Raw genomic sequence first — 24,303 nt, 5'->3', positions numbered from 1 at the left:
AACAGACCATCTTAAGATTCAAATCACTTAGATAACGCTCAGTTACAGGCACACTACATTCATAGAATCACCAAGGTTGGAAGAGACCTCAAAGATCATCAAGTCCAACCTGTCACCACAGACCTCATGACTAGACCATGGCACCAAGTGCCACATCCAATCTCCTCTTGAACACCTCCAGGGATGGGGACTCCACCACCTCCCTGGGCAGCACATTCCAATGGCTAACAACTCTCTCAGGGAAGAACTTTCTCCTCACCTCCAGCCTAAACTTCCCCTGGTGCAGCTTGAGACTGTGTCCTCTTGTTCTGGGGCTGGTTGCCTGGGAGAAGAGACCAACCCCCTGCTGTCTCCCCTGAGCCTCCTCTTCTCCAGGCTAAACAACCCCAGCTCCCTCAGCCTCTCCTCCCAGGGCTGTGCTCAAGGCCTCTCCCCAGCCTTGTTGCCCTTCTCTGGACACGTTCAAGTGTCTCAATGTCCTTCTTAAACTGAGGGGCCCAAAACTGGACACAGGACTCAAGATGTGGCCTAACCAATGCAGAGTACAGGGGCACAATGACTTCCCTGCTCCTGCTGGCCACACTACTCTTGATGCATGCCAGGATCACAGTTACATTGCCATATCCATCCCAAACCAACAAATCCAAGGCAGCCATCACCAAAACTTCTTGTTTCTAAACCAAATGAACAGCTTATGTACAATGTACCTGCCAACTTGTTCAATCTAAAGCCACCACAACCACTCTGTTGTGTACTGCTAACTCTGGGGATAAAAACTACCAAAAGATATCCTTAATTTGTCTCATAAACTGGAGGTAAGTTCAGAGGGGAAGTAACATTGCTGCACATTTATACTGTCAAACACTTCCCAGGCCAGGCTAGGCAAGAGGTGCATGTGGATACAAAAACCTGGAGAGACAGATGGGGCCATGGACGAACTGTCACTCTCCTGCTATTGTCAGCCAGATATATCCGGCTCCAAAGAAAGCAAATAAAGGCCAGAGACTTAAAACAATAATGTTACAACTGTAAGGAGCAGATGTTTTCACATGAACCAAACAGACAACACAGGCATGACCCAGAAAATAAAAGCAGTCGCTGCCATCGCCACAGCTTCAGGAAAACGAAGCCCAGCGCATGTCCTAACATAATTCCATTTAAAACACAAGCACACAAAAGACTATTTCTGCCCAAGTATTGTTTACAATTCCTCTCCCTTCCAAAGCAATAAATATCTGACTCGAGCTTAATTGCAGTGTTATGAAAGTATTAGCACCTAATAAATACTGCTGTAGTGGATGGACAAAACCCACTCCTGTTACACAGCGGAGTGTTTTGGGGACCTCTCAGTGAATGTGTCACTAACTTTAAAATCAGAGCAGGAAGGTGGGGGGAGAATAATAATCGGAGAAGAGCAATAAATCACTCCTCACTCTTCCATTTGCTAAACAAGAAGCATTTCTCCTGTTCAGCTTATGGATGACAGAAGCTTCTGCAGTGACATTGTTTATAGCTGCACAGCAGATCCGTGGCCAGAATTCTGCTTCTACGAGTGATTGGGTTTGGGTTGAGCAGCAAAAAGAGGGGGAAATGAAAAGCAAGTGATTTTGGTGTTTGCTTCTTGGTGGGAGAAATAGGTTCTCTTCAGCCTGAAAGGAAGTGTTGCTGGCTGGTTTTTTTCCTCTTAAGCAGAACAAAGGGCATGAGTTAGTAAAACAGAATGCAACACTTGACTGGATCGTCCTTTCATTTCAAAAGACATTAATTAGGACACTGATCTTCAACGGGAAGACCCATGGCCAGATCCCTCCTCCTCCAGGGCAGAATTTGAAACGCCTGTCACAAAGTCTGGGTTTCCAGCAAGGGAAATTACATTACCAAACACATGCTCATTAAGTAAGAGCTTGATTATTTCTGTTTACAACTTAACTGTAAACACTCCATGATCATTCCACTACAGTCTGGATAACTGATAAAGGAATAAAGATTGTATAAGACCACCTCCACCTTAACATTGCACTGCTTCTAAAAGAACTGACATCACCACATGAATGATATTTTAATCTGCTGTGTGTATCAAACCCAAGTATTTAACTAAAATCCTCTTCTTTCCAGCACAGAGATTTTAAAGCCCTAACTGAGCACAAAGTTTTCTCAGTCCTCCTTTCTTAAATGCCATCTTTTCATTTGCTTCTAGAAAAAAGGTACCTCCAGCTTTGTCTGCCGGCATGAACAAAGCTAAGAACTTCTATGTTGCACCAAAGACATTCTGTTTCCCAAAAAAGCCCTGCTTTGCCATCTGGAAAATGAATTGCAGCCACTCCAGAACGTCTGGCATCTGATGGGTAGGAGCTGAGCACGGAGAGGACAGAGTGGCCGCTGGCAAAACTCAGCAGGGAAGCTGTACAGCACACAGTCTGTTCCTCACCTTGCCCCTCTGCTCCACTCTGCTGAGAAAACCCGGAGCACTGGGTCCAGCTCTGGAGCACCCAACACAAGGAGGACATGGGCCTGTTGGAGAAGACCCAGAGGAGGCCACGAAGATGAGCCGAGGGCTGAAAGCACTTTCCCCGTGGGGACAGCCTGTGAGAGGTGGGGCTGCTCAGCCTGGGAAAGAGAAGGCTCTGAGGAGACCTTAGAGCTGTCTTCTGGGATTTAAAGGGTGCTAGAGAAGAGATGAACAGGGTTGACAAAGACATGGAATCAGAGGACGAAGGATAACGGGTTCAAACTGTAAGAAACTGGCTTTAGATTAGACATTAGGAGGAAATTCTTCCTCAGGAGAGTGGTGAGGTGCTGGAATAGGTTGTGGAGGCTCCAAGCCTGGAAGTGTTAAAGGCAGGTTGGATGGGGCCTTGAGCAAACTGGTCTAGTAGGAGGTTGGAACTAGCTGATCTTTAAGATCACAGTCTATGATGTCAAGACACCGATTGCAAATGATTTGTGAAATGTTTCAACTCCTTTTCTCTTATAAATTCTGCCCTGTGTGGCACTGGCATTTCCAAGCTCGTGCTGATTCTCCATGCTCTGACAGATGGGGAAAGGCCACGCTGGGGAAGCACCCTACACCTCACACGGCAGCCTGCAGTACTTCTACTTCAGGAAGAACATTGGTGGGTTTTTAAATAAACCAAATAATATTCCCCACGTGAAGAATAGCCAGGTTTTGACAGATCAGTGTACTCTGCCTAGCTGTAAGAACCACTCTCTCGATGGAGTTTCGGTCACCACCAGAGAACTCACAGACAAAACCTCGCGTGGCTCCGAAATTCAGCATTTACAATAACATCTATTTGTTATACAAGAGCAAGGGAGCACAAAGTTCCAAGCACAGCACTTCAGAAAGCACAATCTGCGCACTGACAAGCGCCATATGGTCCTGTACTATCGCATCTAACAACCCAGTCTTCAGTCAGCTGCAATTTCCAAAGCAATGGCTGGTATCTGATGACAAATTCCGTTCTCTTAACAGACCCCTTCCCCTCCATTTGCCAAACAACAGCTAAAGAGATAGCCTTTCTGTAAACATCGTTTACTTGAGGGTAGTACCACCACTCACTGCAAATATTTTATCACCAATTAGCTGCAAAGGACTCGGGAAGAAAAGCCACATTGTCTGGCTGACATAGCTCAGCAGCTCCAAGCAGCAGAGCTTCCTGAGCTGAGTGCAGCCTGGGCAGAAACATCTGGCATGCTGAAGGATGTTACAACATGTTTACAAACTGTAGGCAGCTCAACCTCTTGCAAATGTTCTTTTTTGGGGGTTGGTTTTGTTTTGTTTTTTTAATTCACATTTAGGCACTTTTGTTCTTGACAGCCTCACCATCACTCCCCTGATTATGCTAATGGCGTTCTAGTGCTATTAAATCCATCTAGGCGCCAAGCAGACAATTGCCCCATTTTCCAGCCTATTTAACAAGTTGAAAACATAACTCTGCTCATTCTTTATTTCCTCCCCCCAATAAACTTTGAGAAGAAAAAGGTGAAGCTTTCTGGAGATAAGAATACTTTTATTTATTTATTTTTCTTTAAACAAAACAAGTTTGGGGTTGTTGCCCAAAGAACCAGTTCAAAGATCCTACTTTGAAGCAAACCCTATAAAAAAAAAAACAACCCCAAAGATGAAACGGGCCTGACACCACTTGGGAAATCCTGAGTAATATAAACAGATACAGGGTCTTGAAAGACAAAACCCAGAAGGTCAGGAACTCAGGTGCTTTACTGGACAAAAATGTGATTAACCGATACTTAAAGCAGAGCAGGTACTCCGGGCTGCTCCAACATTGAAAAGCAGAGAGCTGGGCACGTTACTGCTCCGAGTGGGATTATGTAAAGCTATGCATACAGTCACACAATCACAGAATGTTAGGGGCTGGAAGGGACCTTGAAAGCTCATCCAGTCCAACCCCGCTGCCAGAGCAGGGTCACCTAGAGCAGATCACACAGGAACACCTCCAGGTGGGTTTTGAACATCTCCAGAGAGGGAGACTCCACGACCACCCTGGGCAGCCTGCTCCAGGGCTCTGTCACCCTCACAGGGAAAAAAAAAAATTCCTCATGTTTCCATGGAACTTCCTAAGCCTCAACTTCAACCCACTGCCCCTTGTGCTGGCACTGGGCATCACCCAGCAGAGTCCGGCTGCAGCTTCTGGGCACTCACCCTGCGCACAGTTATAAACATGAACGAGGTCACCCCTTTGCCTCCTCTTCTCCAAGCTAAAGAGCCCCAGCTCCCTCAGTCTCTCCTCACAAGAGATCACAACTGATGACTCAGGCTGCATCTCACCGATTGAGCTCCACTCATTTTTCTATCACATTATAACTACACAGAAACATCACACTTCCATACTTTTCCCTCTTTCGGTATAGAGGATGATTTATGCCACAAATTCAGCTCCAAACCCAACAGAACTCCCTCTTTTCCCTCTCCATTCATCAACCATTATGTAAAAGACTAGCTGACAACACTGCTTTTAACACCCCTTAGAGCAGCCCAGCCATGGATCACAAAAGCAGATTTTCCCTGATACTGCCTCTTAGAAATCAAGACTCTCTCCAGAAGACTTCAGTTGCTTTTTTGCTAGACATCACAAACAACCTCTGACCACAAGCACAGTTGCCAATTCATAAAACAATTACCTAATTGTGCATTAATTTCCTCAAAGAACTCAGTATATTAAACCAAGCTGCAAAACACCAAAGTCTAACCATACCTCTAATAGTCAAGATCTAAATCTCTGCCTGCATCAAATTTCTGCCTCTTCTCTGAACCCACAGACATATCCAGCCAGCCACCAACCTAATAAGAAAGGCAACCAAAGCAGTATTTTAATTTACCAGAACAGAAGACACAAGCAGCCAGATGGAGAGTCCACTTATTTGCATAGGAGAAATAACCACGAGGCAGTGATGTCTTCCAACCTCAACAGTTCCATGAACCCATGATCAGCAGCAGTGAATGAGGTGCTACAATGAGAAACTGGGCAGCACCAAGTCTCCATCTCTGCTTTGCTGGCTCATCAGAAGCAGCCTCATATCACAGACACACGGAATCACAGAACAGTAAGGGGCTGCAAGGAACCTCTGGAGATCATCCAGCCCAAACCCTCTGCAGATTCGCCTACAGAAGGTCACACAGGAATACATCCAGGCAGGTTCTGAATGTCTCCAGAGATGGAGACTCAATCACCTCTCTGGGCAGCCTGCTTCAGTGCTGCACCACCCCTAAAGAAGTTCCTCCTCGTGTTTAGAGGGAACGTCTTACGTTCAAGTTTGTGCCTGTAAGTCCTTGTCCTGTCACTGGGCACTGAAAAGAAGTCTGGCCCCATCCTCCTGCCACCTACCCTTTAGGTATGTATAAGCAATTGAGATCCCATCCCAGTCTGCTCTTCTCCACACTAAACCCCCAAATTCTCCCAGTCTTTCCTCATCAGAGAGATGCTCCAGTGCCCTCATCATCCTTGTAGCCCTTTCCTGTACCCTTTCCAGTAAGTCCCTGTTATTCTTGAAGCAGAGAGTCCAGAACTGAAACAGCATTCCAGGTATGGCCTTACCAGGGCAGAGTAGAGGGGTAAAACATCCCTCAACCCACTGGCCACACTCTTCTTGATGCACCCCAGGATGCCTTTGGCCTTCTAGGCCACAAGGGCACACTGCTGGCTCACACTCATCACATTGTCCACCAGAACTCACAGGTCCTTTTTCCCCAAGAGCTGCTCTCCAACAGATCATCCCTAAAGTGTATTGATCCTTGGGGTTGCTCTTCCCCACATGCAGGGCTATTACTACTGTGATGGTGATGCTCTGCTCCCTGCCCTCAACCATCGCTCTGCAGGACAGGGGTTCTCCAGGTACTTGTACTGCACCAAACACTCCAGGTGACATTAAACAATCACCACAAACCATGGAAATCATGACAAAAGAATAGACACAACACAGGGGAGTTTCACATCTGCAGAGAAGCACTTCTGCCATTTCACAGTTCTCTCAATCACAGAATGCATTGGGTTAGAATGGGACCCTCAGAGGTTACCTCCTACAACCCCTCTGCAGTCAGCAGGGACATCAGCTTGCTCAGGGCCACATCAAGTTTGACCTTGACTGTCTCCAGGGATGCAGCCTCCACAACATCCCTGGGCAACCTCTTCCAGTATTTCACCACTCTCACTTTGAGGAATTTCTTCCTTATGCCCAACCTAAATGTCCCCTGCTCCAGTTTCAAGCCATTGCCCCTCGTCCTATCACCACAGGCCCTTCTAAACAGTCCCTTCCCAGTCTTCCTGTCGGTCCCCTTTGGATATTGAAATGCAGTTAAAAGGTCTCCCCAGAGCCTTTTCCAGGAGGAGAGGAATGTCTAGAAACAACATCACAAAACAAAGGCAACACCCACCCCCCACGACAACCACAATCCAAGAACAAAACAACCCCAAGAAAACTCCACCAGCTTCCAACCCCCAAAGCAAACCTCAAGTGAAGTTGTTGAGACTGGCTTTGTACTCACTGTGCTCATATAACAAGTTCCATGCAATTGCTCCCTTTTACAGTTAAAAAACCTTCATCAGCTTAAATACTTTCAGTGCTGATTTAAGTGCTCACACAGTAGGATGGAAGCCATTTAACCTTCAACAAACACTGCTGTGAAAACCTGCCTTAGGCTTGCTGCCCATAATGAGCGTAGATGAAAAGTCCTGCTGATGCTAGGAGTGTTTCATCATTAATATCTTCCACACAAATAGCAACATTCAAGTCTAATTCTGCTATAAATACCACTAGATTTGTAGTTAAGGATGATAAGCTCAGAGAGTCATCATCCTCTTCAAGACTGTTAAAAAACCCACCACCAAACTGTCCTCAACCCAGCCTTAAAGCAGCATTTCCTTCAGGGCAGCTACCCAAAATGATCTACCATTGGATTGTGAGACCCCACCTACAACATTGTGCTCAGCTCTGGGGTCCCCAGCGTAAGGAGGACACAGAGCTGTTGGAGTTGAGTCCAGAGGAGTGCCACAAAGATGATCCACGGGCTGAAGCACCTCTGCTGTAAGGATAGGCTGAGGGAGCTAGAGGTGTTCAGTCTGGAGAAGGGAAGACTCCAGAGGGACCTCAGTTGCCTTCCAATACCTGAAACGAACCTAAGAGGGACTTTTCATAAGGGTGTCTAGAGGCAGAATAAGGTGGAATGGATCTTAGGAAAAGGTTCTTCAGTACCAGAGTGGTGAGACTCTGGAACAGGTTGCCCAGAGAGGTTGCGGATGTCCTCCCTGGGGGTGTTCAAGGCCAGTTTGGATGAGGCCTTGAACAACCAAGTCTAGTTGAGTGGCGTCACTGCCTATGGCAGGGGGGTTGGAGCAGATGATCTCTAAGGTCCCTTCCAACCTAAACCATTCTATGATTCTATGACTGATTAATTGTATGATGGGAACCCACAGAAAACAGGTATTTTTTTTTAGGTCTTGCCTACACAAGGGTTTTAATACAAAGTGGATTAGGATAGGGATTTTAAAGCACAGTAACACTTCTATACTAGAACTATCAACTGTATGGGCCAGCTTCATTATTTGCAATGAATGAAATTAAAGCACATAAAAGAAATAGTTGTCAAACAACAGCTGTTCACAGGCAATGTATGACAGCAGTTACAGGCTTCCACAGATACAAGGCCAACACACACAGTTGATGGTATATGTGCAAGGAGCACAGCTTGAGCAAAGACAACCTTTTTCCCCCCCACTCTTTTAAAATGCAGTCCTGCATCAGTTTTCCAAAGCAGAAATCAAGACTCCACAGGTGTGGACGTGGGACGATGCATCACAATGCAAAGCTGTTAGCCAGGATTTTATTGTGCCATTTATTAGCTGTTCCCGAAGCTTTCATTTCCTTCTGGAGGTGTATTTCCTTCTGCTTGCTAGCAACAGACCTTTCACTACATTACCCTGAGAAAAAACATGCTTTTTTGTCATTCAGCCCCACGTCTTTAAGTTAGACTTGAATATTGGAGGGCAGTGTAAGTAAAGGCAACAAAGCTGGTGAACAGGTCTGGAGAACAGGTCTGGTGAGGAGCAGCTGAAGGAACTGGAGTGTTTTAGTCTGGAAGAGGCCAAGGGGGAGACCTCACTCTCTCTGCAACTCCCTGAAAGGAGGCTGGAGTGAGATGGGGGATGGTCTCTTCCCCCTAGTGTCAGGTGATAGCAAATGGCCTGAAATTGTGCCAGGGGAGGTTTAGGTGGAGATGAGGAAAACTTTCTGCAAGAGTGGTCAGGCATTGGAACAGGCTGCCCAGGGAGGTGCTGGAGTCACCATCCCTGGAGGTGTTGAAGAAATGCATGGCGCTTCAGGACATGGTTTAACGGCCATGCTGGTGTTAGATTGATGGTTGCACTCGATGATCTTAGAGGTCTTTTCCAGCTGAAACAGTTCTATGATTCTCTAAAGTGTGACTATAAAATCAGCACAGGCTGAGCACACAGCACTTTTGACGCATGCTGTGAGTGACTTCTGAACATTTTCCTTCACTGTATTCCCAACAAGATGATGGTTTTAAAACACTGTTTCCAACAGAAAAAAAGAGTGCCCAAGGCCCTCATTTTCATATGAGATCAATACAAAATGGTAATCCTCCTTAATGACTGAATACTTGCTGTTCAACTCAATTACAGGAAGAAGAGCAGTACTTGCAGTCATTCTTTTGTCTATCAGGGTATCATGGAATCATGAAATGCACTGGGCTGAAAGGGAGCTCTACAGGCCATCTAGTCCCAGCTCCCCTGTAGTAAGCAGGGACATCCCCAACTACATCAGGCTGCTCCAAGCCCCATCAAATCGGACCTTGAATGTCCCCAGGGATGGGGCCTCCCTCACCTTCCTGGGCAACCTGCTCAGTGTTCCACCACCCTCAGAGTAACACAGTATCACAGTATAACTAAGGTTGGAAGAGACCCCAAGGATCATCGAGTCCAACCTGTCCCAACAGACCTCACAACTAGACCATGGCACCAAGTGCCACATCCAATCTCCTCTTGAATACTTCCAGGGACGGTGACTCCACCACCTCCCCGGGCAGCACATTCCAATGACGAACGACTCGCTCAGTGAAGAACTTTCTCCTCACCTCGAGTCTAAACCTCCCCTGGCACGGCTTGAGACTCTGTCCCCTTGTTCTGGTGCTAGTTGCCTGGGAGAAGAGACCAACCCCCTCCCATCTACAATTACCTTTCAGGTAGTTGTTGAGGGCAATGAGGTCACCCCTGAGCCTTCTCTTCTCCAGGCTAAACAATCCCAGCTCCCTCAGCCTCTCCTCACAGGGCTGTGCTCAAGGCCTCTCCCCAGCCTTGTTGCCCTTCTCTGGACACCTTCAAGTGTCTCGATGTCCTTCCTAAACTGAGGGGCCCAGAACTGGACACAGTACTCAAGGTGTGGCCTAACCAATGCACAATGACCTCCCTGCTCCTGCTGGCTACACCATTCCTAATACAGGCCAGGATGCCATTGGCCCTCTTGGCCAACTGGGCACACTGCTGGCTCATGTTTAGGCAGGTGTCAATCATCACCCCCAGGTCCCTCTCTGTTTGGCAGCTCTCCAGCCACTCTGACCCCAGCCTGTAGCTCTGCATGGGGTTGCCGTGGCCAAAGTGCAGCACCCGGCACTTGGACTTGTTGAATGCCATCCCACTGGACTCTGCCCATCTGTCCAGTCAGTCGAGGTCCCTCTGTAGCTTGTTCCTAATGGTATACTGTGGTCTTCTAAAACTAGCCAAATAACTCCCATGAGGGCAGTACAGGAGAAGAGGAGGAGCAGAAGAGTAATAAGCAGTGTGGAGCATCTCACTGCAAACCTGATCAATAACCCACATTTGGCGAGGTTTCCATCCATGATAACACTAAAAGATAGCACAGAAAGACCAACCTTGGAGATGTTCATTCCATAGACAGCCCACTTCTGGAGCCCCCCAAAACAAAACCAAGCAAAACCTTAAGAGATAAAACAGTTGCACAGCACCTGCTCTGGCACTGAATGGCTGCTAATAAACAGCAGAGACTTGTGACATCCCTTCCCCTTCACTACTGGTGAATGAGCAATTAGTGGCAAGCCTGCCCCATGACTGCCTCACAATGACATCACGGTGTGCTTTCCTTCCACTGACACGGAAGGCCAGGTTTGGACAGCAAGTAAACTATGAACCCCACCAGGAAATATCTTTATCCCCTCCTTCAACTGTTATCACCTCTAAAGGAGTGAGTGTCCCCCTTCTTTTGCTCAGCTTCTGTGTTAAGATCCACTGTACCATAAGCTTAAATCATTGCTTACACCACGAGAGTCCACAGAAGGGCAACGAAGCTGGTGAAGGGTCTGGAGAGCAGATCTTGTGAAGAGCAGCTGAGGGGCCTGGGGTTGTTCAGCCTAGAGAAAAGGAGGCTGAGAGAAGACCTTCTCACTCTCTACAACTCCCTGAAAAGAGACTGAAGCCAGGTGGGGGTTGGTCTCTTCTCCCAAGGAACAAGTGAAAGGACAAGAGGCAACAGCCTCAGATTGCACCAGGGGAGCTTTAGGTTGGACAGTAGAAGAAACTCCTTTACAGAAAGGCTTCTCAAATCCTGGAATAGGCTGCCCAGGGAAATGGTTGAATTCTTACCTCTGGAGGTGTTTCAAAGATGCAGAGATGTGGTGCTGAGGGACATGGTTTAGCTCCAGACTTGATAGAGTTACAAAATGGTTGGACTGAATGATCCTAAAGGTCTTTTCCAAGCAAAACAATTCTGTGATTCTATGATTGCAGTGGCAACAAAAATACAAAACTACAGCACTCACTTCCTCTCCATAATTCCTAATTTCTATCACACTAACTAAACAGGTTTCATAAATTTTCTTTGCTAACAGAGCCACAATTATAAGCTGGATGTCAGGAAGAAGCTCTTCACAGAAAGAGTGATAGGCCATTGGAATGGGCTCCCTGGGGAGGTGGTGGAGGTGTTTAAGAAGAGCCTGGGTGAGGCACTTGGTGCCATGGTTTAGTTGATAAGATGGTGTTGGGTGATGGGTTGGACCTGATGGTCTCAAAGGTCTTTTCCAGCCTGGTTAATTCTATTCTATTCTAGTTATATTGAATCTCCCAGCATGGTGGGGGCTGGAAGGAACCTCTGGAGATCATCCAGTCCAACCCCTCTGCTAAAGCAGAAGCACCCAGAGCAGGTTGCTCAGGGTCAGTGTTCAGGTGGATTTGGAATCTCCCCAGAGAAGACAACTCCACAACCTCCCTGGACATCCTGCTCCAGAACTGTGACAGCCTCACAGCAAAGTTTCTCCTCCTGACCCTCTTGGGCTCCAGTTTGTGCCCACTGCCACTTGTCATGTTGCTGGGCACCACTGAAAAGAGGCAAATGTGGAACAACTTCAGCTGGGAGCTGTCGAAACACAGCGTAAGGCACAACTCATGAAAGAGTAGAGATGTGACAGAAGGCAACACACAGTGCCAATCTATCACTGCAGGTCAACCTTATTGACATAGGTGCAGCTGCAAATAACCAAACCTAAAAAAACCTCAAGGTCATGTTTGTTTAGGAAGCCAATCAGCATTCTGGGAAATCTACCCAGGCACACATCTCATTCATTTCTTGAAGTGCTGCTAAGTTTAAAGGTATTTGTTTTCTGCAGAGTGTGATTTGAATATACAGGAAGGCACTTCTCTATTACTTGGCACTGCAATGAGTGCCCACAGAGATAAGAGGATCTTTCATGTTAGAAAGAAACTCTTTTATGTAATGTTCCCCCTCTGAATAAACCCAGACGTACAAGAATCAAATTAAATACCTACCAGCTTCAGGAAACAAAGCCTGGTTTTGAACAAGAACCTGCATTTGCACTGCTGGGATTCTGGAAACACACTTGAAGCTGCTGAGCTATACAAATGAGTTGGGAGCTGAGGCTGAGATGGGATTAAAGCCTAGCAGGGTGGGAAAGCTTGCAACACTAAGATGCCTGCGAGAGGATCAAGGGTTTGCCTACAAACAGTGCTCACGCTTGCAAGAAAAAAGGCAGTGAAAATTATTGATGTATATGAGTAAGGGACCACCATCAACTGCAGCTTGCTTTATACCTTGTGTAGGAGCCTAACTTCAAAAACATTTCATATGCTCCAGGGTGTATTTCTCACAGCAGATGACAGAAGTGCTAAGACCACCTTTATATTTCTTATAAAAACTGCAATAGTAAACAACTATAAAGAGGAATAATTCTGAGATACTATAGTTCAACTGGATATCTTAATTGCTTTAAATGATCTGTTAGAAGCAGCAGGTGAACAGCTTCCAACTCCACAGCTTAGATGAGTGTATCTTAACAAGCAGATTTATTGTTTCATTAGTGGAATCTAACCATGAGGTACTTGGTAGCATTGTCATGTACAGGAGAGCAAATAGCTGTGTTCCCTTTGCTCTCAATGCAATAAAAAGGACAAAATTTTGACCTGAAATGTGCCAAGGGCATCAGGGGCTGTCTGTGAGGCAAATTTCTGTTACAGCACAGAAGTATAAGACTCGGGGTAAGAACAGAAGTGTTTCAGAAACTGAGTTAATCTGAAATCCTTATTTGAAACTGTGGAAGCAGTTAACTTGACAGTATCACTAGAAATGTCAACAAATCAGCAATCAAATTCCCTCATGTATTGCTTAAATGCAAGAAACATCACTGAAATGAACTGAACAGTTTGTTCACATACTGAGTATCTGAAAGCAATCTACTTTTAAAGTAAAGAAATAAATACATGAGTGCACTCTTGGCCATGACTGGAACATTAGCAACTGTTGGACAAATCAAACAGGAGATAGAGGAATGCAGACAGGATCACTGCTAGAACCCCAGGAGCTCCATGCCAAACACCTCGCTGGAAAGCTCAAGGATAACTGCTATATTCAGCATCCAGACTAACTAAGCTGTTTGTATCCACTCTGTAACACAGAGCTAAGTCTAGCTGGGGCCAACTCCACAAAGCTGCAAGTTCAGTGTCTGGTCTGGACTCCTCATTTCTTCCCTTCAGCAGCTTTTCCTCCCATGGCGTTCTTGGTGTGCAGCATGAACAACAACAGGATAACCTCAGAGACAGCACAAGTTAGAAGCTGCAGAGTGGCATAAATCTAATTAAGTTTAAGTGGTAAGACTAAAGGAATTTAAATTAGAACCAGATACAGATCAGCTTCCTCACATGCAAGTTGCACTGAATCAAGACTGCCTCTGGATTCTCTAAATCCAGCCCAACATTCCTACCCCGTGGAACTCAAAATCAAACGAGAGTCTAAGGCAGCAGCTAACCCAAAAGAATGCATTTAAACTTAAGAGATTCAAAAATACATATTCAAAATATGTATTTTAAAAGTAATCAAGAGAAAACAGGTTAAGCTTTTGCCTTTTTGTACTAATACATCTTAGTTTACAAGAGCAAGCCTCAGGACAAAAATCACAGTTGAAATTATTTCCTCCAGGTCTATTGTTGACTTTATCAGTAGTAGTCAATAACTGCAGCCAATCAACCAAATCACTCCACTGCAGTGGGAGCAACAAAACCTTGGCACTTATCCAACAGCAAGGTGAACATGAAAGAACAGCAAACCCCATTTTCATTATGCAGCTAAGAGCCAGCAATACAGAAGAGCTCATCAGGGTGTGAAACCTGCATTTTTATGAACGCCTTACAGACTACCCACACAAATTCTGTGACTATCCACACAAATTCTGGTGCTTCTGGCCTGTTAAAGTACTGGGACTGCTTACTTTCCAATTAAAGACTTTAACTTAATCAGCAACAGGAGTAAATCAATTCTTTTGTTCAACATTCAAGGCAATGACTTCTCAAAAAACAGATACAGAATAAAAGGAACAAAGGTCAAAAGAAGAAAAGCTGAATTCGCCTTAAAAGGTGATTTCACACAGAAGCCACAGCCAGAATACTATTGGTGAAATGCAAAATACCAGTTCTGTAGTTAGCATCTGCCCAAGCTATTACCCAGGACACCGTCTGAGTGCTGACAGTAACCAGGAAAAGCCTGTAACGCTCACCGTGAATCCTGTAGGTAGCAATCTGATCTACAAGCTGCAGCGCAATTTGGCAGGACTGAAAACATTATTCTAACATTAGCTGACCCATCCCAAACGCTCGGTGTGAATGTCAAAAGCACAAACATCACCCAAATAATTGGCAACCTGAGCCTCTGGAGCCAGAACTGACATCATTCACTGTGCTAAAATCCCTGTACTCACCTTGCAGTAGCAGCAGAAGGAAAACAAAGTGCTCTCTCAAAGTGCTTGTTACTAATGATAGCTTCTTAAGTTCTTATGAACCATAGAATCATCAGGGTTGGAAGGGACCTCAAGGATCATCCAGTTCCAAGCCCCCTGTCATGGCCAGGTACACCTCACACTACAGCAGGTTGTTCAGAGCCACATCCAGCCTGGCCTTAAAAACCTCCAGGGATGAGGCTTCCACCTGGGCAACCTGTTCCAGTGTCTCACCACCCTCATGGGGAAGAACTTCCTAACATCTAATCTGAATCTACCCATTTCTAGTTTTGTTCCATTCCCCCTAGTCCTACCACTTCTTGACATCCTACAAAGTCCCTCCCCAGCTTTTCTTTAGGTACCAGAAGGCCACAATAAGGTTTCCTTGGAGCCTTCTTTTCTCCAGACTGAATAGTCCCAGCTCTCTCAGTCTATCTCCATACAAGAGGTGCCCCAGCCCTCTGAATGGGAAAGGAATCTTTTCCTACCCTCCTCTTAAATGTGCACAGGTCTATCTGATATCACTAGCCAGCACTAGATCTCAAACCATCCTCAGTTTGCTGGCAGTTCCTTCGCAGCTTTTGGTCTACTAACAATGCAAATGCAACTGGGAAAAGAGGGGAACCTCATCTGAATTGAGAACCTTTTCAAAGTAACAGGAATACCTGTGTAATACCTAATTTAAATGCAATGCCCTGGTGTTACACCTGAGGAAAATGACCCTTAAAGGGCTTCTGAAGAAATTTTTCTACATGTCTTCAGGAAAATGCAGAGCTTGCTAAAGCTGCTCCATAGTGCCAACAGAGCATCCGGACCCAGCAGAAGAGAGAATGAAGTTTCCAGACTTACGTTTCTCATCATCAGCATGTACTAGAGACGCTGCTCTTGACAAGACATCCAATGGAGTCTCCATTCCTCTTGGGATCCTGGAAAATTCAGAGTCAAAGTTTCAAAGAGTGAGCTGGCAGAGTCCTTCCCACAACACAGGCAGTGCTATGCCGCCCAGCCCCGAGCATGCACGCATCAGGTTCTGTAGAAGGAAACAGCAACGAACAGCAAGAGCAGGACAGCAGAATGAACCCAAAATTCTTGTCTCTGCTGCTTTACTCATGTTAGACCAGCACAGGACCTGTTAAAACTAAGCCACTGCTGAAAATGAGGAAACACTGCAATCAGCTTTCTCACCAGCTACTCATTCAAAACAAACCAGAAGACCAAATTCTCAAGCACTTGGCTGAAGCTGACGACTGCTGCTCACGCATGTTGCAACACAGCTGACTGCTATACACTGTCAGGGGTTTTGCCTCCCCCGTGCCAGCCTTCCATCCCAAAATTTAGCTACTCAAGACAATACCCAGACACAGCTCCTCTGAAGTGAGGACAATGGCTGGTCTGACACAAACAGAAGATGGCTTCAGACCCACAGTAGTCTATAAACTTGTGCTCCTTACACTCACGTGCCCGAAATAGAACCAAACAAAACTTGTATCTACTAAGACACTTTCTTACTCACAAACATACAGTTGAATAAGGGACACGTGTCTATGTCACTTGTGTCATCAGAGCCACACATCAGTTTTTCCCCTCTGTTTCTCACCTTACAACTCTTAATTTTCCACATGTGAAAACTTACCCCCCTGCCACAAAAAGGCACATTGCAGCACTGTTCTAAGCAACAGACTCAAAGAAGAGTTAAAAGCGATTGTATTACAGCTTACAAAAGGCTCTCAACGCTTCACACCAATGGCTCCAAACCTAAAAAAGAACTTCCAATATGAAATTCCAAAAGGGAAGGAAGGGAGAGAATAACATTGCCAAGATGCTTTTGTTAAAAGACCAACGGCTTCTATGTGATTTTCAAAGGAGGCAGCAGCACAGACAGAACTGCTCAGAAAACAAATGGAGAACGAGAGAAAAGCCAGGACTGCTAACAATTGCCTTGTGCTTCCCCCCCTGCTCCCCCAAAACTAGCATGCTATCCTGTCGTAAGAACCGCTCACTCTGACTTGCTTTACACTATGATCTTAATAAAAAAAAGGTAGTGGCAGCCACAGAAATCTCAAACACATGTATAGAGCCCTAACAGCAAGCATATGTGTGGGAAGCAATTTCCTTGACTTTGCACTACAAATGATAAACCTTGCCTCCCCTCCCTTGCCCTAAGTTACGTCAAAGGCTTCACAACTAATCAAAGATTTTAAAGCATGAGAGAAGAGATTTGTAAAGTCTTTTTAAGAAGGAGGAGAGACAGATATATAAAAAAATAAAGGATCCAATCCAGTCTTGTTTCCAAGAAATTGTGCAAGGAGAGATGCTTGAAATAAGGTAGGGCCCTAAGTTACATCAAAGGCTTTACAACTAATCAAAGATTTTAAAGCATGAGAGAAGAGATTTGCAAAGTCTTTTTAAGAAGGAGGAAATTTTCATATATATATATAAAATAAAGGATTCAATCCAGTCTTGTTTTCAAGAAGTTGTGCAAGAAGGGATGCTCGAAATAAGGTAGGGCTTGAGGATAGCGAGATGAATTCTCCCTCCCTGTCAGAATCGGCTTGTGCTCAAGAAGGGTATTTTAACTAAACCTATAAAATCAGAGGACTCTTTCATTTAAAGGCAGTACATGTGGGCAAGAGGTTTTAGAAACCAAGATCTCAGAGTCTTATTTCACTAAGTCTACCTTCATTAAATATTTCTTTACATCATGTTTGGCTGCACTCTCTTCCCAATCAAAGGCAAGATGTGGAAGAGAGTGTTCGCTACAGAAGCCTTCAGCATCACTCCACTTTGATCCCTTAGACTTTGATGCTTGAGGTTTCCTCCCTGCTTTGTTTTCATGGAGTTTAAAAGAGCATCACTTTCTTCCTTCCCAGACTGTTCATTACTGACCCTCTCACACACATTCCTTGAACAGAGTGAATATTCAGTTGGAAAAAAAAGATTGAACTGTCTGATCAGAAGCAAGCCCAAAGTGATGGCTGAAGCATGGTTTAGCACTAACCAGCTCTGCCCTGAATTTCAAAGATGGTAACACAGAGAGGTTTGGTTAACTCTTAAAGAAAACCCTCTGGATAAAGAACAATGCAAAGGATACTTAAAAAATTACTTTTATTGAAAAGAAACTGCTGTTTTCTTGAAGCCTTTTCTCAGCAGTTCTCAAATAATGGAAGTAGCAGATGCCCAACCCCTCTCTGGAACATGCTCCTGCTAAGAGAATTAGCCGGTGACAGAGGTCCACGCTGAGAGAAGGAAACAGGAACCAAGTCTTAATTCAATCCAGGAAATTAGACACTTTAAAAACAACTCCACTGAAACTGGCCTCAATACAGTTTTGTAGCTTTGGATATTATTAAAGTTTGTATCACAAGAGCACTCCAGAAGTGTGTCTTGACAGCTGAAGCCTTGTGAAGAACCTTGTGTCCACTCAAAAGCTTCTCCCAAAGGGCTGCCCTTCACACAGAGGGAGCAATACCATTTCTGCTGTGGCTTTGCAAACATGCTGAATGCATTTGCAGCTATGAGAGTGACCTTCAAGGAGTCATAAACGTCCAGATTATTTTGCTAACAATATCCCTCGATCTCTAAATTAAACTAAGAAGTCAGGGGTAACAGTTCAGGACAGAAATCAAAGTTGCCTACGAGAATGAGAGAAATAACCTTCTCTTAAACAGTTCAAAACTTAAAAGCCTAAGTCACAGAATCACAGAATTGTCAGGGTTGGAAGGGACCTCAAGGATCATCCAGTTCCAACCCGCCTGCCATGGGCAGGGACACCTCACACTACATCAGGCTGCTCAGAGCCACATCCAGCCTGGTCTTAAAAACCCCCAGGGATGAGGCTTCCACCACTTCCCTGGACAACATGTTCCAGTGTCTCATCACCCTTATGGGGAAGAACTTCTTCCTAACATCTAATCTAAATCTCCCCACCTCTAGCTTGGATCCATTCCCCCTAGTCCTACCACTGCCCCACACCCTCAAAAGTCCCTCCCCAGCTTTCTTGTAGCCCTCTTCAGATACTGGAAGGCCACAATTAGGTCTCCTCGGAGCTTTCTCTTCTCCAAACTGAACAACTCCAACTTTCTCAGGCTGTCCTCACAGGAGAGGAGCTCCAGCCCAACTGGGCTAGGACAGTAACAGATACAGGGACTCCCAGGAAGCCTTCACTAGCTAATGAAGACCTCAGACACCCTTGGTGAACAGTTCCATCATCCTCAGGAGGTTCAGAATTGAATGAACATAGATTCAGAAATGAAAGAATAGTTCAACTTCCAGGGTTCTGACAAAAAGAGCCAGTTAAAAAGCCAGCTCCTTATAAAAGCCAACTCATTCTTTGCCTGCCACAGAAATTTGTCTATGCAGCAGAAACTAACCTGAAGCAAAAGCTGAATTTTTCTAAGTACCTTCATCAAAACTCTCCAGTCTTGAGCAAGTGTTGCTCTACATCCAGACCTCATCAGGGAAAATGAGCAACCAGCAAATACAAGCACACAAACTTCACCTCTTCTGGATAGATCTCATTTGAACACTAGGGAAACAGCTTCTTAGTTGTCAGAAAACCTTAACTGCTAAAGAGACACAAGCCACAAGCTCTTTTTTAAACACCTTGACCCCTTGTATCCACTTGTCAAATCTGCATTTCTACAGTGCATCTACATTTCAAACATTACTTTCTTAGCCCTTCTATTTATCAATTGATGCTCTCCCTCAGCATTCCCCTACTTGGTCACCTCACCTGTGCTGCAAAGAACATTCTGAGGAGCAGTGAAGAGAGAGAAGGTACAACCAGAAAGTCACACTGCCAGACAAGTCACTTCACATCCACCAGTAAGTTTTTACACTTGAAGAACACAACACCCATTAGCAGAAGGAAGCAGCCCATGATCTTCCCTCTCCTTTTCAAGCCTTTTGAAATTCCACACCGACACCCAGCGCTCTTGTCTTTGCAAAAGTGCAGTTGTTGATGTTTTGTTTGAAGCCCAGAGAAATGCAAGCTTTTGAAAACAAACAGCTCGGGGACTGCATAGATTTACACAGCTCCCGCCAAGCCTCAGGGACAGCACACGGGGGAAAAACCCCAGCGTTGCTTGTTTGAAGCTTAAGTAAACAGGCAGCAGAGACACCGGCACCAGAGCACAACTGCAGACTGAACAATGAGACATTGATTCAGTCCCATGACAGTTGCTGCTCACAGTGGGGTATGGCAGGGAAAGGTTTGAAAAAGAGAAGAACTTTATGCCTTTTTTTCTTTTTAAAGGAAAGAACAGTGAAAGGACAGGAAAGGAAAACAAAACATGGACGTTGATGTTTGGGGCATAATCTCTGTTATGGAGTTGTGATGGCTTCTGTCTAGAACAAGTCTTAACTAGTGACAAATTAGGTGGCAGAAACAAGGGGAAAGTTGGGTGGTGAGACCACAAGGCCTGTACAAAAGACACACTGTGCAGGTTAGAAAATCAGTATTTAGACATAGCTTGGACATGAAGATCTCAGGAGAGATCACAGTCGTTAAGACACCTGGAGCACAGGTGTGATAGACAAACAGAACAGCCCAGCCAACAGCCATTGTAGATACATTAACAAGAAACATGTGAAAAGAGACCCTAGTGAGAGTTCTCTCTTAAAGCTCAGTGTGAATTCAAGACAGACATCTGCATGATGCCAAGGAGGGAGAAAGGCTGAATCTTCTGATGAGGCTGAGAAAAGTCTGGTACTTGAATTCATGTGCCTGGTGAAATTACAGAGATGGGGCTGTTGGAGGAAGGAGTGGATCAATAACTCATTATAACAACTGAAAACGAAACAAGACACTTAAAACAACCAAGAGTGAGAACCAAAGTGAAGTGTAACTCAACACAGGTACAGGGAAAGTAAGATTAACTAAACACCGTGGTCAAATGGTGTAAAAGCAGCTCACGTCTGGGGCCACACAGGCAGGGCCCATCCAAATCCATCAGCAGAAGCAGCCAGAGAAATAGCCTTCAGCCGATTTCCATTGAAGAAAGCTAAACACAGAGGAAACCCAAACACAACTTACCAGCGCAATCAGTAAGTCTGCAGGGGAAAGGAAGATAAAGCAGGAGGTTTTATACAAACTAAGTCCATATCTTCTGGTTTTTTTGAGATAGGAGAGCAAAGTGTATTTGTACTGCAAGCACCACTCGGCACATGGTACTCCACATGGCCACCTCTGAGCCCTGTCAGCACCCAGCCAGCCACGTGAAACGTGAACTGCGAGAGCCCAGCGCAGACTGTGACAGCCACGCAGCATCGATCATCACCCTGCAGGTACAACTCAGCCTTCAGAGTGAGCTCAGTTCACCCAGCCAAAGGCATCACTGAAACACCACTGCTTGGGGTTTTTTAAATGTATTTGTTCAGTACTTGGGAGTTTGTTGTCTTTTTTTTCCCCTCTTTTCACCAGGCGTGTTTTGCATATGGGAAAATGTGTTTGAACAGGCAACTCTTCAAACAGCAACAACAATTTAACTTATTACACAGAAAATTACAAGCTTAAAGCAAAGCTTTGGCATTTTACCTTGTGCTTTTTGGGTTTTGGTTGCATAAATCCTCCTTAACAAGGTAAGGTTCTAAAAAGAAAGCTGTGAGCAATGGCATCTGAATTAAACTCTAACACACACACACACACAAGAGATTAGAGGGGAAAAGTCTAACCTGCTGTATCTACAGGATCACTCAGTCCATCTTATGTTAGACACTCTGCTGCAAACACATAGTGAAATCTCTAAAGGCAGTAAGAAGAACTGAAAGAAACCCACCCTTTTACAACAGAAAACTTCATGTGTCTAAAACCAAACTAATCTTCCCCATGTCTCCATACTGTATCCGTTATCAAAGGTACACATACCCAAACAAGAACCTCCTGATGCTTTAGAGTGTGAACGTGTTTCTCCAGTGACAATGCCCCAAAAGCCTGCACTCATGATTTTCTGTTCTGTTTTGCAGCTACTCTCCTCATACTTCTCTACCAGACCGGCAGACCTGCCCCTTTCAGCACCATTTCTGGGTGCTCATCACTCAGACACTGCTTACTCTCAGGTGGGTGTCAGGGTGCTGTGGCAGCATCCACATCTGTTATGAAGCAGAGGCAAGGAAGGTGACACAGCCCCCAACATTTCATCCTTATGCCCCTCAACACAAGTGAGAGATGCCAGGGATGCTGTTTCAGCCGGGTAGCTTGCTCCACAAAACAATGCAAGTGCACAGCACAGACATACCCAAACTCAGAGCCTAATGGGCCAGATCTGGGTTTTGTTTGTGACCAAAAGTAGATCTGGTAACTGATCCCAAATATCAAGCCAATAGGTGGTACACCGATGAGAAGAGAGAGAGATGCAGGGCACTTAAGGAAAACACATTCTACACCACAAATACCCTCAAAAGGACACAGGAAAATACAAACAGAGGCCAAGAAGTTCGGGGAAGAGCCTTAAGAAAAGTGTATGGATTATTAAGGCAGGTGGAGCAAATTGCTCCAAGTTTTATACAGCTCTGGATCTAAGGGTTCTTCATAGCTCTGCCTGCACAAAGGATTTCACCCCAGTTTTACAGTTTGTTGCTTTGTGGGGAATGTTCTTTAAACAATTCCCAAAAGCTAGAGAAAATCCAACCAGAAAAATTACCTCTTGGCCAGCTAGTCCTCCTTGGTTTAATTAAAACATGTCCATTATTTCTCGTTCCTGACAATCCTGAAGCACCAACGGGGCAGAAGTGGAACGAGCTGGCTTTGTGGCTTCTCAGATGTCAGCGGGAAAGGTTGTTAGATTCCCATTCACTGCGCTCCCAGAAGAGGGGTGCATGGGTGTCACCTGCGGTCAGCTTGACTCAGAAAAACTAATTACCTCTGACAGCATCCGAGAAACACGAAGCCAGCTTGACTGAACGGCCTGAAACTGCACCGCTAAAGAGTAAACAGAACCTCGCTACAAATGGAATCGAGGAGATGCAGAGCCAAAAGCCTTAACAGTGTCCTCCGGGCTTGCTCTACAAGATTTCACCACAAGACCCTCCGATTACATTCCAGGGCTTTCCTCCGTAAGGAACATCACCCTGTTCAAGCCAAGGTATGACTTTAACATGGCAGTCACAACACTCTCTGATTGATCCTGCTGCTCTTAAAACAACTTCCCTCACAGAATTGAGATCAGGACACCTCCTAAAGCTCTCCTGTTGCACCTTTCGCCGTGACCTGTGCGGCACCTCGAGGCACAGGGGCCGGCCACCGGCCGCTATCTCTCAACCAGGAGAGCCGCCCTGCCCGAGGCAGGACCGGCCCCGCCACCCCCGGGAGACCTGCTCGGCTCCCCGCGCTAGGAGAGCTGCCGGCAGCGGGCCGGCTCGGCCCCTTCTCCGCGGCCCCGCCGCCGGGCTGAGCTGCTTCCCCGCGGCACCCCGGGCCCCGCCAAACGCTCCCGGGACTTTCCCACTGCCCAGCCCAGGGAAAGTCCCGCAGCGGACAAGCCGGGGCTACTCCATCCCGCCCGCCAGCGCCCCCGGGCGAGGCTCACCCGCCCGCCGACACTCCCCCCGGCTGCTCCGGGCCGGGCAGCGGGGCCGGCCACCCTCGGCCGGGCACCTGCCCCCTTCCGTCCCGCCTCGAACCTTCCTCACACCCGGCGCAGGCCGGGCTGCGCTCGGTGGCCAGGCCCCGGGGCCGCTCCCCCGCCCGCGGGCTCACTCACCAGCGTGCTCCCGGGCAGCGACAGCAGCGGCAGCGTGGCTGGGGCGGCCGGCGAGCGGCCGGGCCGGGCCGGGCGGCCAGGGGCGGAGCAGAGGTGGGGGGCGGAGGGCTGCTTGTTTACCGCCGGGGCAGGGCAGGGCCGGGGCGGCGAGCCCGGGAGGGGAGCGGAGCGGAGCAGGCGCGGCGAGCCCCGGCGGCGCTGGCTGCAGCACGGCCCCGGGGAGGAATCCCAGGAATGATGGAATCCTGCTGCTAGCAGGTGGGGAGCGCGGGCGGCCCCATTGGCCGGGCCCGGCTATGAGCTCAGCCTAATTAGGGTAATGAGCTGCTGACATCACATCCTCGCAGGTAGGGACGGCACGGCGCAGGCCGCCTGCAGGAAGCGGGAACCCAGCCGGACCCCGCCCCGCACACCCAGCGGAGGGGCTCGGGGAGAACCTGCTCCCGCTGCCCGGGGAGAGCGGGTCTAAGGAGAGAGAAAGCTGTGCAGCCAAAACAACCCCAGCAACCGCCCCCCCGCCTAGGCTGCCCGGGCAAGGGGAGCAAGGAGGAGCGCTGGGCTGACTCGGCCGGGCTTTAAATAGCTCTTCTGGAAAGAAAGGGAAAGGGGGGGGCGGAAAAAGCGTCGCTGAAGAACAAAGCAAAGCGGCTTTTGGCAGCAGAAACACACAACATGCACACATACAGACTGAAATGCTCCATCTGCAGCTGAGAGGTAGCTTAATGGCCACCTGCACACTTAACCATAGAATCACCTGGTTGGCAAAGACCTTCGGCCACAACTTAACATCTCCCTGTACACGACTGCTAGACTATGTCCCTCAGCACTTCATCCAGATGT

At 46.6% G+C, this 24,303-nt stretch overlaps 1 protein-coding gene across 1 annotated transcript in view; it reads right to left on the bottom strand.

Moving 5' to 3' along the window:
* The window catches only part of VGLL4 (vestigial like family member 4), a 104,002-nt gene extending 80,409 nt beyond the window's left edge, over positions 1-23,593 (bottom strand). Inside the window, exons 1-2 of the mRNA XM_054166662.1 lie at positions 23,464-23,593; positions 15,614-15,690 (exon numbers count right to left, since the gene is read on the bottom strand). Of these exons, the coding sequence (XP_054022637.1) occupies positions 15,614-15,677 (64 nt within the window). The 5' untranslated portion in view covers positions 15,678-15,690; positions 23,464-23,593. The remainder of the gene's footprint in view (positions 1-15,613; positions 15,691-23,463) is intronic.
* Positions 23,594-24,303: the final 710 nt, after the last annotated feature.

The sequence above is a fragment of the Dryobates pubescens genome, chromosome 1 (genome assembly GCF_014839835.1).
Source record: "Dryobates pubescens isolate bDryPub1 chromosome 1, bDryPub1.pri, whole genome shotgun sequence".
In the NCBI taxonomy this organism is placed as follows: Eukaryota; Metazoa; Chordata; class Aves; order Piciformes; family Picidae; genus Dryobates; species Dryobates pubescens.
Note: the sequence above shows the minus strand (reverse complement) of the source record. Positions and strands in the feature narration are given on the sequence as shown.